Source organism: Clinocottus analis, unplaced genomic scaffold, assembly GCF_023055335.1.
Source record: "Clinocottus analis isolate CAN_PGR_092001 unplaced genomic scaffold, fCliAna1.0.p SCAF_20, whole genome shotgun sequence".
NCBI classification, from domain to species: Eukaryota; Metazoa; Chordata; class Actinopteri; order Perciformes; family Cottidae; genus Clinocottus; species Clinocottus analis.
In genome coordinates this window covers 2,026,796-2,045,650 of record NW_027175932.1, presented here as the reverse complement: position 1 = coordinate 2,045,650, position 18,855 = coordinate 2,026,796, and the positions used below count along the sequence as shown (strand labels likewise).

The 18,855-nt window shown below is 42.5% G+C and overlaps 1 protein-coding gene across 6 annotated transcripts in view; it reads right to left on the bottom strand.

Annotated features, from left to right (window-relative positions):
- sfmbt2 (Scm like with four mbt domains 2) overlaps window positions 1-18,855 on the bottom strand; it is a 30,978-nt gene that overhangs the window by 11,897 nt on the left and 226 nt on the right. For 3 of the 6 annotated variants that reach the window (XM_068586963.1, XM_068586957.1, XM_068586961.1), the window contains exons 2-5: window positions 12,796-12,963; window positions 11,417-11,529; window positions 6,586-6,829; window positions 4,316-4,336 (exon numbers count right to left, since the gene is read on the bottom strand). In XM_068586963.1, coding sequence (XP_068443064.1) covers window positions 4,316-4,336; window positions 6,586-6,829; window positions 11,417-11,529; window positions 12,796-12,889 — 472 coding nt within the window. In that variant the 5' untranslated portion in view covers window positions 12,890-12,963. Of the gene's footprint in view, window positions 1-4,315; window positions 4,337-6,585; window positions 6,830-11,416; window positions 11,530-12,795; window positions 12,964-13,533; window positions 13,538-17,224; window positions 17,299-18,855 lie in introns of those variants that run through there. The other 3 variants (XM_068586958.1, XM_068586960.1, XM_068586962.1) reach the window with 3 other exon arrangements.

Sequence of the window (18,855 nt, the reverse complement as noted above, 5' to 3'; positions counted from 1 at the left end):
GGTCCTACAAATAAAAATATTAGATATGCACATAAATAATCATCTTAATACACAAAAAAATAAAAATTATAATAAGCATTGCAGAAAAATCTACAATGTATATTACTAGAAACCAGTAAAAAAAAATGCATTTGAGGAACTAAAACAGATTTAAAAATTGAGATTAAATCCAGTTATCAGAAACCCAGTTTCTTCTTCTTCTGGCAAATAAATGGTGCGTTTTCGTTTCTCTGCTCGGCTGTTTAATAATAGTGCTTTTCCCTGTGAGAGTGTTTTCTTTCCTCACTGCTGCTGCTGCTGGACTTTGTAAGAGCACACACACACACACACACACACACACACACCCGTGCAGAAATAGATAAACTATTTTTACAGATCCTCCCCAGATTACTCATGAAGCCATTTAGAGCGCTCGGCCAGAAGCAGAAACATGTAAACTTCTCTCTCTCTCTCTCTCTCTTTCTTTCTCTCTCTCTTTCTCTCTCCCTCCCCCTTTTTCCCTCCCCCCGCTCCCAGTTTCATTATACTGTTTTTATAAAGAGACAAAAACATAAATAACGATCTCTTTCTTCTTTTTTTTTCCATCCCAGAGGCAGCAGACACGTCGAGGTGGAAAGCCCGACTTTCACATAACAATAAGTGCATAATTAACCTTGAGGGAAGAGACACACACACACACACACACAGACACACACACTCCACTATCACTGAGCTAACCTCCCCCTTCCTCCTCCTCCTCCTCCCAGGCTGCACCAAAGCTGAAGTCCTCATGCAAATAGCATTAACTAAACAAAAAGATGCATGAAACCTGATATTTGCATCTCGTGTGTCCAGCTTCCTGTTTCTCCGTCGGGGCTCAGTTCTAATTTAAAAAGCTTTGCGTCAGATTATAAATGTTATCATGTAAAGAGGAGAAAACTTCATCTGGGCACGCTTCTTCTGCAGAGATCACGGCGGTGCAACAGATTATAAATCAGAGTTAACGGGAGCGAGTTGTGTTCGATTCCCTCCTCGGAGCGCACGAAAGAGTCGATTCACGCGACGACCTCGCGTTGTAAAAGAAAGGCTGCAGAGATCGCCCGTTCATGAACTGTCACACGGGCGTGTGATCGGTGTGTTTTTTGTGTGCGTGTGCGTGTGTCAGATGCCATGTTGTTAGCGTGTTGTACAGTGCTCTTCACCAGAGGGACGGGGATGTCGGAGCGATTTCGTGTAAATATGAATTACTCGAGTGATGCGTCTGCGGTGAGGAGGCCCACAGGGAGGGATATGTGTGTGTGTGTGTGTGTGTGTGATCATTGTGTCTCAAGTTGCCAGAGCTTTTACTTCAAGTTATTGTGAGGAACTTTTAACGGTTCTGAAACAGACAGAACCTCCTCCTCTTCTTCCTTCTCATGTTCCTCCTCTTCTTCCTCCCTCCTCCCCTCTTCCTCATGTTCCTCCTCTTCTTCCTCATGTTCCTCCTCTTCTTCCTCATGTTCCTCCCCTCTTCCTCATGTTCCTCCTCTTCTTCCTCCCTCCTCCCCTCTTCCTCATGTTCCTCCTCTTCTTCTTCTTCTTCTTCCCTCCTTCCTCAGACTCTGCTGCAGTAGAATTAGTGGTTTTCTAAAGGGACCCTGGTGCTCAGAGACACTTCCTCTTTCGTCCACAGGGGGCGCCAGAGTCCCCGCAGTAAAACTAGTAATACAGAGTAGAAATACTCAAAATCTTACTGAAAAAAAAATAAAGTATTGCTGTCACAATAAGCATATATACTTTGATGATTACATCTTTCTCATGCGCTGCTTCTTTGCGCTTTAAAAAACCGTTGAGAAACTGGATTAGCAGGAAACTTGAATGAATTAATCTCTCTGCACCTGAGCCAAATATTTCATATTTATTGAAGCTCAGGTTTCGTTCCCATAGCCGGAGAATCCCCTGTATCGATATTCATGGGTTTGCTTGTGTGGTTTTTGCAAAACTAGTTATAGCGACAGACCTCGATCCAGCCTGTGGGACAGCAATGCTACTATTTGGGCTGTTGCCGGGCAGAACAAACGAGAATTTTCTGACTTTTTCATCCACCGAATGGGCTCAAAAATCGTCTATTTAATCGATAAGGAAACGAAAGCACCGTCCCCTCAACTTCCACCTCCAAAATAGTCCAAAGTCTAACTGCCAATCAAGTCTTTAATCCATGAATCCACCTCTTCAACCAGTCACAAAAGGACGAAATGTCTCACAGGAGGTCACACCCGAGCCCTTTGTATTTCTCAGCCTTAAGGCAGCCTCACTCTTAACATACACACACACACACACACACGGGGTGGGAGAGGGTCTATCTCAGAGCATCATCTCCAGCCGGCTCTGGCAGGAAGCAGCGTGGTGAATTCATTATGCAAACGAGGAGCCGGGCTGCGCTCAGCGAGCAGCTCCTCCACCACATGACCAAACTTGTGATGGAGCTTTAAAAAAAAGAAGGAAAAAGCTGAACATGAATGGATGAACGCCTCGTGCACACACACACACACACACACACACACACACACACACACACACACACACACACACACACACACACACACACACACACACACACACACACACACACGTGCACGAGACAGGCTTCCCTCCCTGAGGCCGACCCCCGAGGCTTCATATGCAGTCAGAATATATATAAAAATGTGCGTTTTTACGCTCTGTTTCTGTTGCTTTTTGGCTTTTTTTCTTGTCAGAATCTCATAAAAGAAAAATATTCATTTTACAGGATCTGTTGTTTTAATTTTGCTCCCAAAAAGAGAAAGAAGCGCTCGTGCACACAGAGACGCTGATTAATACGAGCGCTGATTTTATGAACATGAGTTAGCAGGAAAGGAGCGTTTCAAGTGGAGGAGCTGAGTGTGTGTGTGTGTGTGTGTGTGTGTGTGTGTGTGTGTGTGTGTGTGTGTGTGTGTGAGAGTGTTTAATAAGCGAGTTTGACGAGGGATTAAGGCGTGTTTGTTACATGCGGTTTGGCCAGTTGAAACACTTATTTGTCGGCAGGTTTTGCTCCTTCTGGCAAAGTTTAAACCAAAGATCTGAGGAGGAAGAGGAGGAGGAGGAGGAAGAAGGTTCGCCAAAGAAGAAAAACCACACGAGGGAATTAGGATTATTATTTTAATGATGAGCGATGTGCGGCTTTGAGCCGAGCGGCCAATCAGACGCAGCTCCTTTAAAGCTCTCAGTTTTCCTAATTAATTAAGTTTTGTAAAATGTAACTCTGTAACAGTGGCACTTTGCATCAGCGCTTCAAATGTGATGAATATAAAGTAGTTTAAAAGAATAATCAGATTAAGAAAAAATAATAATTTTTTTTTAAAAATTAAGAAAAATCCCCCCCCCCCCAAAAAAAAATTTTAATTGAAAATTAAGATTTTTTTTATTATTGAAAACAATTAAGAAGAAAAATGTTAATTAAGATTTTTTTTTATTTTTGAAAAATTTAGAAAATAAAAGACATAAAAACAAATCCCCTAAAAAATAAGTAAATGTTTAGTTGCACCCAGTTTGTCCCGTTTGTTCCAGTTCTCAGAGCTCTTTAACGACAGAACGTTTTGTCCATTTTTGTTACTTTTGTCTCTCGTCGTGTGAACATGAGTCTAGTTTTAAGTTATTTTTAGTCGCACTATTAAATCCAAGGGCTCCACTTTAAAAAGACACCATGTCAGTGAGCTCATGGAGGTGCGTACGTTTCTCATCTTTTACACAATTATATATCATTTATATGTTTTTGTCACAAAAAGCCAACATCCTCACATCTCTAACCACACCAACACACTCACAAAACACAACAAAGTGTTCCTCACACACTCCTCAAAGCGCCTTAAACTTGTAACTAATGATGACGTCATCAGAGACGAAAAGTGGAATCAAACAACTTTAATTTCACTTTTCTTCACTGGACTCGTGTTTTGTTGTTCTTTCCTTTTCCAGGACGCGGTGTGTTTGTTGCACAAGAGAAGCGTTGCTCTTTATCAGAGCATCACATTGCTGCAGCAGTTATCACACGAGCACAGCTTGGCACAATGCGCGTGTGTGTGTGTGTGTGTGTGTGTGTTATCACTCTGCTAAGACACACTCTGCTAGGAAAGGAGTCACATGCAAGAAGGAGGAGGGGGGGGGGGGGGGGAGGGAAGCCACTGAGCTGTGAGGTCACTTCCTGCAGAGCGGTGGAAAGAGGAAGAGGAGGAAGAGGAGGAAGCACACTGCGCATGCAGCCTGTCAGTCCGAGCACAGGGTTGATTTCACACGTTAGCGCTAGCGAGGCTGGTTAGTCGGAGCTGTTAGAGCGGCTTACCTTTTCTTAGGTAAGTGTTATCTGAGAGACAAAAAAAAAGAAAAAAACAAAAAGGAAACAAATAAAAAACAGGTAACCGTGACACAGGTGGAACAGACTGCCGGTTGCTCTCATGGTTCAGCCGACAGAAATGTGCACAACATGACGCAAAGCCTTGAAATGAAGCAACAGAGACATTTATTCCCTCTTTTTGTGTCGTATTCTCAACCTGAAGCCTCTTCGGGGGGAATCATTACACGAGCTGTGCTTCAGTTTGCATCACTAAAACATGCAGATGTCAGCTGTCCGTTATTAAAAGAGAGAGAAAAAGGGGAATACGAGCTTTCTGAGAGCAGGAGACGGTTAATTATTATTACTGTAAATTACATCAGTTTCTAAATCGACTTTGGCTGCTTTTACTTTCTGTTTCTCAACACGATGATGGAGAGAAATATACATTCAAACATGCACCAGCGCTTCCTACGAAATATTCTCAACTAAATGAGTTTATTACAGCAACGCTTGCCTCTGGTTCATGTAAAAAGGGGCTAAATTTCAAAGTAAAAGCATATCTGTATTACAGGTACGTGATTTGAGACAATTAGTTGTTGAAAATAAACATTTATTTGCAACTGTTTTGATGTTTGCTTTATAATTTCTGTGATTTTTTTTCGGGAGTGAAACTGCATAAACATTCACTGGTTCATGTTTTTTTTTAAAAAGGGCTAAATTTCAAAGTAAAAGCATATGCATGTTCCGCTTCTTGCAAGAAAAGGGCTCAATTTCAAAGTAAAAGCATATATGTGTTCCGCTTCTTGTAAGAAAATGCCTCAATTTCAAAGTAAAAAAACATCTGTGTTCCGCTTCTTGTAAGAAAAGGGCGGAATTTGAAAGTAAAAGCATATTTGTGTTCCGCTTGTCATACGAAAAAGCCTCAATTTCAAAGTAAAAGCATATCCGCAAGTGAGGGATCGCCTCCGTTTCAGCACTGGTACGTCTATCTAAAATCTAACAATCTAAAAGTGTTTTTTCATCGTCGGTACAAACATGGACATGAACGTCTCATCGGCTTTTGGGGAAGTTTTTACTTTTTCAATTTGATGGACGATCATTGGAGGAAATAATCGCCTGAGAGCTCGATCGTCAAAATAATAATTACTGGCTTCAGTCGTTTGATTCTTGGAGATTTAAAGATTTAGTTTCCACCTCCCGCTTGATGGATAATCTGCTGCGATGTGTCATTTAAAAAAAAAAAAAATGTTCTGAAGCTCCCGCTGCTGCGAACACGAGGACACACGAGTCAGGTGACGTATCCAGGTCGTCTCCACAACAACGGAGGCCGCGCCATCCATCAGCCGGGAAGAGCGGAGGAGAAATAAACGGTCTGAACGAGGCCGAGGAGGAGGAGGAGGAGGAAGAGGAGGACGCTGTGCTTTGGAAAGAGGTTGAAATCGGGTTTTTAAAAAGCCGACGATGGTGGAAAAGAAGCTAAAATGTTGAATGTTAGAGGGCAAGTGAGCCGTCTTGACCATCAGAAGAGACACGTGTCGTGTTAGTGTGTCTTTGTGTGTCTGTGTGTGTGTGTGTGCGTTGGCCCTTTGATGACAAAGATTTTAAAGTCTTCTCTTTTCATGCAGGACGGAGAGGCGTTGGAAAAAGAAACAAAACAAGCGAGAAACGAGGACAAGGTCCAAAGTGCGTCACGCGGCTCGAGCGTGTCGAACGATAACAGAGAGAATGAAGTGACGCTTCATTGTTTCCATTTTTACACCTTTTTTTTGGAAGATTTCCTTCATTATTTTAGGTTTCCTTCACACCAAAAAGCGTTGTTTTGACCGGGTTTCCTAAAGGTTACGGAGCAGACGGTTCAAATCTGACGAGCATGATGTATTTAATGTTTAAAAAAGGGCATTGAATAATTAAATCTGTTTTATTTATATAGCCACAAAGCCCACAAATCACCCCCCGCCCCCTCAAAACTCTATTTTTACCGAAAAAAATTGTTCGAGTCACATCTTTATTTTATTAACTTATAAAATGTTGCGATGAGGCAGAAAGTACAGACGTGTTGTTGTTGTTCCTGTGTCGCGCAACTTGTAAACACAATTATATTGGATATTTGTGCTCATAGACTCACGCGCTCGCCGCATTTTGGGTGAAATCGGAGGCATTTCTAACGCTGCTCTCGGCATTTGTTCAACTGTAATAAATAAATTGAATCCATCGCGAACCCTCGGCCGTCGTTGTGTGCGTGTATGTGTGTGTGTGTGTGTGTGTGTGTGTCTCCCTACCTTCGGGCGGCATGAGGGTCTTGCCGTTCTGCGTGCACCAGCCCACCGGGTGCAGCTCGGCCGTCATGACGTCGCACCAGAAGTCGGCCTTGCGGTCGTCGCCGTAGCCGCTGAAGCGCAGCAGCAGCAGCTGGCCGCACGTGGTGATGATGGTGGCGACCCAGTACGAGGCCGCGGCGCCGCCCTTGTTGGCCACTTCCAGCTTCATGCCCGGCTGGAAGCTGCTCTGCAGGCTGACCTCCACCTGCAGGGAACACCGGGGTCAAAGGTCAATGCTCAACATTATGAAAATTGTACCTTTGGTTGAAAGAAACTTGAAAATTTGGCTTCAAATCTTTGAATTTTTCTTCATGAAAGAGTTAAAATGCTCAAACTCAACTTAATAACCTCATAATTGCTTTAAAACAGATACGAAAATAACTTTTCAGAGTCTTAAAAAGACTAAAAAAAAGGAAGAATCTGGGTGATATTAATGATTTAACATACAGAAATAACTTTTTTGTCCGATCACAGATAGTATTAAAGGTGAGAATGTTCCAGAATATTATATTTACATGATAGGAAACATAAAATATAAAAGGTCAGTTTATGGGAAAACACAAAGCTGCTTTGTAAACAGCACGCGTGATGTCAGCACGAGGTCAAAGGTCGAGATCGTCAGAGCAACAAAAAGAAATCCTGTTTTACAAGATAAGGACACAGACTGGCATAAAGACGCTGTTCAGATGCATTCTGGGAATTGTAGGAACCAGAATAACTCGTTAACTTTAGAGTAGAACTTTTAATACCACTAAACTAGAATGGGCACATCATTCGTTGCAATATGTAATATATGATTGTATAATATATAATTTTATTTGCTGTTTCTCTCTGGTGTGGATCGATGTGAACTGAATCTTTTTTTTGGCTTTGGACCAACTTATTTCAGAGATATTTAACGCAACTATTAAAAAAGAATACTGTATTTACGTCTTGATCAATGCAAGTAAGCAACAGCAAAACTTCAGCAAAACGTCCGTTTACAAAGTCTCACTGGTCTCTGTTATTATCATACGAGTCTCTACTAAAACCTCACTATTTAAAATAAACGATATTCTACATAAACAGTTACCTATAAGAATGAAGAAAAAAACTAACACAGGTGAGTAAATGATAGAAAAATGGTAATTTTGTGGGATTTTCATCAATAAAATAATTGGAAAAAAAGAAAAATAATTGGCAGGTGCCGCCCTAGTCATAAGGAATAATATATAATCATAATAAATACTACACAACAACAACCACAGCATGAAACTAAACCTCTGCACTTCGTCCTCGCTCACGAGAGACTGATGAATCCAGACGCCAGTGAACGCAGCGCGGCGTAATGTGTCCTGGAGAAGCCCGACAGGAAGTTCACATTCAACAGAAACGCACACGAGTGAATGGAACAAACAAAACAGCAACATCTTAGAAATAAAACACAATGCAAACGTCGCTCTGACTTCCTGCTGCGACAATGCAAACGTGCTGCATCACTCTGGTCGGGCTTATGTAAGAGAGCTACGGGGCAGCAAACACTGTGTGTGTGTGTGTGTGTGTGTGTGTGTGTGTGTGTGTGTACAGGCCCAAGAGAAATCACTGTTTCAATTTGTCCAGGCACAGAGAGAGAAAGAGCGAGAGGGAGGGAGAGAGAGAGAGACAGAGAGAGAGAGAGAGAGAGAGAGAGAGAGAGAGAGAGAGAGAGAGAGAGAGAAATGAGGGCTGCACTTTAGTGAATCACATTTTTTTCTGGGGAATTCATGGTCTGTTTCCCAGTGACTCAATCCACTTACCAACAAGGCAATTTAGCTTCCCAAGAGACCTCGCCCGCTGCCCCAAAATAAAATTAAAAAAACACCACACAGACAGTTTTTGTCCGACATCGGCCGCTCGCTCGAGAAAAGAAACAGAAATAAAAAACACGTTTTCCTGATCTCACCCTCGTTAATGTTCGTCGCTTGGAGTGATGTAAGAATCAAAAACGCTCCTTTAAACCTTAAATCAGGAGCGCGCTCCTCTACTCAGAGGAAAAGTCCTTTGGAAAATCCTCTCGCGCCCATTTTAAGTCCCAGCATGCCCCATTCGGACAATCTTTTGGCATAAAATACGTGATATTTTTTAAATTTTTTAACCAAACGACACAGTTTTTTGACTGAAACTCCTTCCTAACAGACCAAGACTTTGTTTTATTGTGATTTTTGTTGCAGATTCTGATTCTTTAGGTCCTAATCTTTCCAAAAAGGTGTCTTATTGACGCTCCAGGAGGCGTTTTTGGGGAATCTGGCTCATATCATGCTGGATGTTCATAGTTATTATCAAAATATCTTTTAAAAGTGATTTTTTTGCAGACATACATTTTTTTCACAAGACTTTACTGAACAAATACATCCAATAAGCACAAGTATTGGAATTAATTTGGGGTTCCTACGACGACTCAAACACAGGAGAAAAAGATTTGGAGACAAAAAGTATTGTTGATTCTGGCGACTCCTGTGGTTGAAAGCGGTACTGCCTCCGAGCACCAGAGTCCCTTTAGAAAACCTCTTGTTTTACAGCGGAAAGGTTTTACATTTCATAAACATTCAGGGTCAACATGTCTGGAGATACGAGACGCCGTCTGATGTGGTGCAGTAGAAGTACAACGCATCATAAAATGGAAATAATCGAGTAAAGCACCTTGAATGTTGTGCATTCTTCTGCAAACCCATTTATTTCGGATTCTTCGCATTCTTTGCAAATATTTGAGTAACATTCCTGATGTTTGATCAGCGTTGCAGTCAGTTGGGGAAACTGGTCGAGTTGCATGAATATACTAACATAAGTAAACGGATCCGTTATTTAAACAAAAAGAGGAAAAAAGCAGTTTATTATACTCTAAAAAAACATACTTCACTTGAAGAGAAGCAAGACGCTGCAGCTCAGAGTGTCTTTCTATACCACTGCGGTCATTAAACTTGACTTCAAAGGCCTTTTTTATACAAAAAACTATTTTATTACACTAAAAAAAGCCCAGTTTTCCTGTCTTGCAGCTTTAAAGTGAAACATAATCTCATTGCGCACCGGCTGACAGTCTCATTTATTTGGTATCAGCGTGTTCCAAACCGCCGTGTCTTCTCTCTAATGCGCCGTTTCATCGAAATTGGAAAAAACTTGTCTCCACATCTCTGACGTTGAAAGTCTCGAATAGAAGTTGAACTTTAATCAGTGTTATTCTGAAGCGGCGTCGGTTTGTAAGAACAGATTGTACAAAAGATGGTGGAGCCTTTTTGGAAAGTACTGGATCCTCTCCACTTCCCCCGAAGACGTCCAACGATTGCAAGTTTTCTGGGAAAACTCAAAGTATTCTCCAGAGTACAACTGCTTCCACGGGACGGAGAACTCAACATGTATCTTCCCGTCAACCAGCTTTGACTGAGTGATAAAAACACTATTACTTTTATCACTAAAAGGGCCAGTTACCTTCTACCAGGAGGTTCTCGTTTTGCAGGATATTCAACCTTTCGTCCCTCTACGGCGCTTTTAGTACTCGACTCTTTGTCTTCAGGGTTCGTGCAAAAGGCAATAAAGTCGGCCGTGAATAAGAGATTATCCCAATCCCTCCTCGTTGTTCTTCGGGGTTACACTCGTCGTCTTTTAGGTTCCTCAACAGTTCATTTTGTTTGTTCGACCTCTGGCGTTTTGGAGAATACTGCAGCACCGAAGAGTACAAACAAAGCTCCACAGGGAAAGATGAATCGACGGCCGGTGCGTAGAATAAATCTGCTGGATGCCCCGGTTCAAAGTGTCAAAGTGAGACCAAAAAAAAGTTTTTTTTAGCCGGGAAAAATGTGCAAATTTGGCTTTGAATCGGACGAGTGAAAGCTTGCTTTCCGCGTCTCGTTGCCGCCTCTCGGACGGTAAAGAGGAGCGAGGAGTCAAGCTGTGACCGACGGCACGAAGCAATCAATAAAAGAGGGTTTAAAACACAAAGAAATATCAGCTGGAGGGTCACGTAGTGGAGATTAGCCGCGGACAGACGGATAGATGCACAGGCACGCACGCACGGCCGAATCCATAAGCTCCCCGGTTGTGTGCGCCTCACAAACAACGGTGAGAAAGTGTTCAATACTACAAAAAAAAGATGCTTTTGCAACACACTTAGCCATAAACCCTAACCCCTAAACCTTAAATCCTAACCTCTAAACCTTGAGCCCTAACCCCTAACCCTTAAACCCTAACCCCTAAACCCTGAGCCCTAAACCCTAACTCCTAACCCTTAAACCCTAACCTCTAAACCTTGAGCCCTAACCCCTAACCCTTAAACCCTAACCCCTAAACCTTGAGCCCTAAACCCTGAGCCCTAAACCCTGAGCCCTAAACTCTAACCCCTAAACCCTAAACGCTAACTTCTTTTGACACAATTTTACTGAGCTCTGCGTAGTTGTAATTGTCGTGCAAATGACAATTAATAACCTGAACTTGTTGATTCTGCCGCCTCGTCTCGTATAAAATATTTACCTTTTACATTTCCTCCATCAGTTACGTGACCTTCCTCAAAAGCACACACACACACACACACACACACACACACACACACCACACACTTCTTTGTAACCACGGTATTGTCACAGTAATTACCCATAATTGTGTGTATTTTCTAAACGGCAACTTGTGCGTCACGACGGGCCGCGGCCAATCAGAGCGCTCGATTCTTGGCGGCGACTCCGCGGCCGGCGTGTGGTTAAAGGCTTTCTGCACGCGGAGGCTGTGTTTAACGGATCACTGGGGTTCGGGGGGGTGATGCTGGAGCTCAGGGGGGAATCGCACTCACGTGTTTGAAGGTCGTGTGAGGGGCGGCGCCGGCCCCCGTCTCCTCCATGAACTCCTCCCAGTTAAACTCCGCCTCCTCCGCCGCCGCCGCCTCCTCCTTTATGGAATCTGCATCTGAGGAGGAAAAAAATAAATAAAAATCTCAGCGTCAGTCATCTCCAATGAACACATTATTTTTTTTACAAGAAAGCCGCCTCGTCCTCGAGGCTTTTCCACTCCATTAATTACACAGCGCTGCTTTGTGCGGCAAAAACACACAACAGGAAGTGATCCCAGTGTTTTTGTTCGCGGGAAAGAATGCGTCCACGTTTCCCAGAAAAACGCAGATACACTCGCGGTATCGCATGTCGGGGTTTCATTTTTCTCCGTCATGTTCCTGCGTGCGTGCGTGCGTGTGTGTGTGTGTGTGTGTGTGTGTGAAGTGTCTCTGGAGACTCCTCAGTGTGAAGAGAGCGGGACTGAATCCGCTCCGACTAATGACGGGGCGGAGGAGGCGTGTTGGATTGTAGACGTCTGCTCGCGTCTTCTCGTGAACACACACGCGCACACACACGCGCACACGCACACACACACACACACACACACACACACACACACTCGTTAAGAAACAGAGCGTGAACCCCTGAGCGAAGACAGTCTCCCTCTTGCTGCTGGCGTTATTAAAAACATGACTTTTCTGTGTTCTTGCTTCATTAAATCAACAAATTCAGGGTTTTTTTTAAGACATCAAAAGAAAGTTTATCTCTGCGACGTTCCCACGCTTCGCTGTAGTGATATCAAGTGTTCAGGCAGAAAATAATTCACTATATCATCTCAATATCTGTACTAAATTAGGAAAACATTTTGTAATAAAAGATGCTATCAGTCTAGTTCTTCTTTAACTGTGTTTAATGTGTTTTATCTCTTTTTTTTAGGCGTTAAGAGGCAGGGAGTCACATAAAATGACTCAAGATGTGCTGGACGACTCCCACAATATTATCATATGGGAAATGTTAAGATTTAAGTCATAAATATAACGGTTGTCGTCACATATGTTGACGTCATATCGGCTAAAAAGGTGACGAAATGAAGAGAAACCAGTCGGGATAATGAAGTATTAAGTACATGAAGGAAAAGATATTTATATCATATTGTTTGGTAATTCTCTATGGGGTCAGATCAGTCTCAATAATGGCAAATGCACACATAAAGATTCAAATTATGGAGACTGATCTGACCCCGTACATCCCATCAATGTACGACGACGACGCCTAATGACATCATTAAAAATGAAAAAAAGGAACATTTAAAAAAGGAAACTCTACAAGAGACCAGACAGAATAAAGCTGGATTAAAAAGGTCAATAATAAACGTAGATCGGAAGACGTCCGGCCTCCTCACCTGTGTCCACCTCTTCTTCCTTCCCATTGGTCGGACAGTGTGACATCATCGCGGTCCGGGCCGGCGGCGGCTGCTCCTGGCTGAGCGACTGCATCCTCCACTTCCTGGTAACCTTTGAGCCGAGGTGTGCCGCTCGCTCCTCACTGCATCTCTGGCTTTGCCCGACGGCTGCGGCACGAGGAAGAAGAAGAGAAAAGATAAACGCGGTTAATTAATGTTTTTCATCAAATATCGTCTATTGCCCACAAACAATACGTGACCTTTTGGAGGAGAAAAAAGATTTAAAAGTAAAAAGGAAGTCGACGCAAGCGTTGACATTTACGACAATAAACCCGCGCCGAGAGTTTCCCGTGGAAAAATAAAGAGGCTTTGCATTTCCAGTTCCCTTCAGGGTCGCTGGCGTGAACCCGAAAGACCTCGAGAGACTTGAACTCAACGATCCACAGAGAAGACCGCCGATCTCCTGAAAGTCCAGAGCAGGAAAAACAAAAAGAAAGAAACCAAACGGAGATCTCAAACTCATTGTCGATTCATTTGCTCAGTATTTTCTTGAATATTAACCGATCATTTAGTCTATAAACTGTCTGAAAACATCCTCGCTGGCGTCATCAAAGCTTCTGTTTCGTCTGATAAACGATCTAAAACCCAAAGATATTCAGTTTAAAACAACATGAAACAGAAAACAAGAAAAATTGAGGTTTGCTTCAAAATCGGCGATCAAGAAAAGTTCCCGCTTACTTTCCCGTCGATCCATTAAACGATTAAACGGACTAATCCTTTCGGCTCCAGATGAAGTCTCAGCATTACGTTCTCACCGCTCTGGCATACAGCATCGTTAAAGTGTTAAAAAATAAGCCAAGGAGAGAATCCAGAGGACACCTGGAGGCTGTTTGTGTTGTATCTCCCGTAGTGGAGGAAAAGAAAACGGACGATTTCACGTCTTACAGATGAAAAACGACGACTCGCTCGCCGTCATCAACGCCTCAAATAAACCCCAGAAAAAAAGAAACGCCGGCTCTCAAAAACGTAAAGATATCCAAAAGAGCGGAGAGGAAAAAAAGTATTCGTCGCCGTGGATGAGGCGATCCACACATCCTCAGATGATGGAGGAGGAGAGAGGAGGACGAAGAAGTGAACACCAGAAGAAGAAATCCTCCGAAAAGACTTTAAATCCAGAGGAGAAAACACACAGAGACGATGCTCAAAGCTGCCGTTTGAGCCGAGTGTATTTACAGAACTGAAGGCAGCGACGGTCAGCCCCTCCCCTACTCACCACACACACACACACACACACACACACACACTCTCTCACACACACACAAACACACCCCCGATGTCCCACGGTGGCTGAAGCAAACATACATTGCGTAAACAACAAGCTGAGCTAATTTGGCTCACATGACTCGCTGCCCTTCTCCCCCTCTTTTCTCCCTCTTCTCTCTCTCTTTTCTCCCCCCTCTCTCTCCCTCCCTCCCTCTTAGACCACCAGTGTTTCTTCCCCCAGAGCTCCACAACCTTCAGCTGTGTCGACACGTCGCCGTCGTCAGCACGCCGTCCTCTACATGCTCTTAAAAACGCATCAAAAACTTCACAGCAGTTTTTTTTCCCCTTGAAAGTCCACATAAGTTGTTGTTGTTTTCTTCCCTGCACACTGCATCACCAAGATAAACTAAATCTGCTTGTTACAAACCTTTAATACAGCAATTATTGGATCGAGCGACATATTTAAAAACCCTGAGATGCATCGATTCAAACGTGGCTAAGTGTTGTGAGTTTTATATTTTAAGGGTTTGTTACAGGAGTGACATCACGTTGAGCTTTAGGGACGAACGTTCACTGTTTTCTGACATTTTAAAGACAGCAATGTATCATAAATATCACCCACGGATGAATTAATAATGTAAAATTAGGATTAATTACACAGAAGACGCTGGTATCACAGAGCGAGAGGGGAACTTCGCTGCTTTTTCCCTTTAAAATTCCCCTAACGGAAAGTTTTTTTCGTGCCGAGCGACAAGATGCATCATTTTTATAGTTAATAATTAACGTTATCAAGAAAACAATAACCGGCTGTTTTATATTATTGACAATGTAATTTTTTTCCAATGTTTATTACAAAAGTGAAGTTCAAAAGACATTACATGGAGATCTGGAGGCCTTTTCTCTCTATTTTATGACATTTGATGCACAAATTACAAATGTTTTTAATCTATTTATGAAAAACATAATCAACAGATTAATTAATAATGAAAAAGATGAAACATACGAAGACGGTCGTGATTTTTTTCCTGTATTTTTGGCTCTGAAACAGAGACACACATATATAGATATATACACACTATATATGTAGTTAAAGCGCTTACTCGGCTTTAATTAAAGGTTTTAACCTTTAAAGTGTAGAAACTGAAGCTGAATTGGACTCAAAATGCATTTTTAAACCAAAGAAAAAACACCCTGATGACTCAAAACTGAAAGTCGTTTCATTTCCAATCCAAAAAACAACAGGAAATGTGTCATTGTCCAAATACTTTAAACTGCGTCGCTCATTTCCCCCAGAATGCACCCTGGCATATTTATCATCTGAGCAAACTTTTTGGGGATTTAGAAAAGGTCACGCATGTTTAACTCTTGAACTTTCCACGAGGTCTTACCTTATTATAACCTGATGTCATCGATCACAGCTGGAGAATATCGTTAAAAAAAAAGGTCAAATTTTTATGATATTTTTGATAACTTTGTTTTTTTGTGGGTTTTTTGGACCCTCACAGGTTAAACTAGGTCACAATGTCCACTGTATTGTTTTTTGTTGGATTGTTTGTGTGGCAAACAGCCTTTTCAACTCTTGAACTTCCAAGATCTTCTCTAATATCTTATTAAAAAGCGTTATAATCAATCCCAGCTAGAAAATACTATTAAAAAAGTTGTATTTTTAATGATTTTTTTGATGATAACTTAGTTTTTTGGCCCCTTGCTGGATAAACTAGGTCGCAATGTCCACTGACTCTTTGTATTGTTATTTTATTGTATTGTTTTTTTAGCATTTCAGACTCGATGGAGCTTACTGGCCGGCCGCGTCCCCGAGGAAGCCGTCCAGATTGGGCACTGGGGGATTAAACTGGTTTAATCTCAGGACATTTGTTCCCCCCGCGGTCTCAGATTGAGAGCTTTTTTTGGTTGTATTTATTGATTAGCCCCTGATGGGTCGCTGGGCATCCACATGTTGTCCCTGCTGCCTTTTCCCTAAACCCATCCATGCCAAAGATTTAATGGAGGGATTTAGGAGATTAACTGCCACTGCATGAGCTCGGGGTTTTATTGCATTACTCCCTATTAGGTTCTCCTCTTTTAGACCCATCCAAGAGTTGTTTCCTCTTGGCAACGGGAGACCTCCGTACAACAATTTGCTCTCTGTTTCCTCCTCCTGATTCCTACAGTTTGCTTTCTCTTTTTTCTCTCCTCCGCGTGGACACAATGCAGCTCTGTGTGCTTCATGCCCAATTACGACAACCTGCGATGCCGCCGAGGAAAAGCTCGCCGCGAAACGATGAAGTGCAAACAGCAAACTGCCCGGCAAGAAAAACACAAGAGGAGGAGGAGGAAGAGGAAGAGGATGGAGAGGAGGGGGGGGGGGGTCTCCATCGGCCAGAAGACGTCTGATTTCAACATCAATGACTTGAAACAACTTCCCTTAAACGTGTGTGTGTGCGTGTGTGTGTGTGTGTGTGTGTGTCTTAAGACGACACAACCTGCAGCTTTGAGACTCTTTAGTGTTTTACACACAGAAGACGTCAAATATGACGTTTCCTCCTTCTAATACACGAGGAGATGATCGATGAATAAAAGAAAGAGACGAGAGAGAGAGAGGGAGAGAGAGAGAGAGAGAGAGAGAGAGAGAGAGAGAGAGAGAGAGAAGGAAAGAGATAAAGTAAGAAAGAAATAGATACAGAAATAGAGAGTAAGAAAGACAGACAGAAATAAAGAGACAGAAAAACGAAAGACAGACAGAAAGAGAGAAAGACAGGAAGAAAGAGAGAAAGACAGGAAGAAAGAGAGACAGAAAGAGAAAAAAGGGACAGAAAAAAGAAGGAGTGAAAGACAGACAGGAGAGGACATAAAAAAGAGAAAGAAAAAAGAAATTAAGAAAGACAGAAAGAAAGGGAGGAGGAAAAAGAGAGACAGAAGGAGAGAAAGACAAAGAAGGAGAGAGATGGAAAGACAAAGAAAGAGACAGAAAAAAAATAAGAAACAGAGACAGAAAGAGAATGAGAGAAAGACAAAAGAGAGATGGAAAGAAATAAGGAAAGGGACAGAAAGAGGGACAGATAAAAAGAAAAGAGGAAGGAAAGACAGAAAGAAAGAGAAAGACAGAAATGAGAGAAAGACAGAAATAAGGAAAGAGAAAGAGAGAGACAGACGTGGTCCTCCTGACCTCATCACTTCCTGTAAACTGTCCTCCCCTCTTCTTCTCTTCTCGCTCTCCATCTCTCTCCTTCAGTGTCGGCTCTTTGAGAGGAAACATCCAGACCATGAACACAACGCCTCATCAACACAAACAGCTGAACGATCAACAGGAGAAAAACATGACTGCTGAAGAAGAAGAAGAAGAAAAGGCAAACAGTCCAAACCCATCAATAATGTATCGATACAGAAGGACTTATTGATCTCTGTGGAGAAAAAGGATCCATTATGTTTGACCATGTTTCCATCGTTCCCTGAAAAAGTGCTCTTTTTGTTGCAGGTTGTTGTTTCTCTCTCTCTCACAGCTGCATGGAATAAATAAATAAACATTTATCAGGAGCAACAAGAAGTCTGAAGGCATGATTTATTCATCCGGCGTCGCTGCTTATTGTTCCTCATTATGGGGACGAGTTTAATCTGGAGGGAAAGAATCCTCCAATAACATAAAGCTGTAAAAAAAATTAAAAAAGGATTTGTAGACAGCCCCGCAAAAAAAAGAAAGGATAATTAAATATCGGCTGCACGCTCAAATTATCTGCAAATTCATCCCCCAAAAAAAGACACAATGACTTCCTGGTTGGAGACATATCTGCTCATCAACATTTTAATCTAAGATTACACACACACACACACACACACACACACACACACACACACACAAAAAGGGTGGAATTAAATCATTCCGCTTTTCGGTTCTTACAGGAATAAAAACGATATTAATCGGATTTTGCATGCATGTGCACGAGCGTTGTGCGTTTTTGATAAAAGTGAAAGAGGAAACGTGAAGTGCACATAAGGGAAGAGGAGGCTGGAGGGGTGTAGCCGCCCAGCAGGCTGGCTGACACTCCGGTCGTGTACTTTGCACACTACCAAAAAAAAAAAAAAAAAAACTGCAGCGGAAAAAAACTCCCACAGAAACGCCAAACGCGCGCTTTGGATTTAATTGATTACCCCTCGCGTGTGTCCACGCAAAGAAACAGAACCTGGCTCGTTATCTGCCGTGGTTTTATTTTTTCCTCGTTCAAAGATTTTGAAGGCGCAGTTTTTCCTCTTCCCCCCCCCACACACACTCACACACACACACACCACCACTCCTCCTCTTGAACACCATAACCCGCCATGTTGAAAGTGGCTTGACATTTTTTGGCACGGTCCGGTGTTTTCCGATGGCTTTCGCGCACCTTAGGGTGAACGAGGAGTGGGGGAAGAGGGGAGGGGGGGAAATCCCCCCACCTAAAAAAAATGACTCATCTGAACGCGAACGGTTGCGATAAGTCACGTCGCGCGTGGATCCGTGGAAACTTGGCGCTCGCGTCAAACAACATTTTTGCTTTCCGTGTGGTCTTTAAACGCAACATTTAAAAACACCTTAAAATAACGTTTTTCGACTGTCGTAAAAAAAAATTTTTTTTTTTTTTTAAATGACATTAAAAATATAACAGACAACAAACAGTGACGCAATAAACCGTATAAGTGGCACGAGACAACCCGGTCAAAGCTGTTAATTACAGCGCGCGAGACACACTTTGAGCAACTTGAGTAGTCGCGAGCGTTCGCGTCGCGAGCGACTATCTCCTCGTTTCTACAGAAACCGCCTCGGGA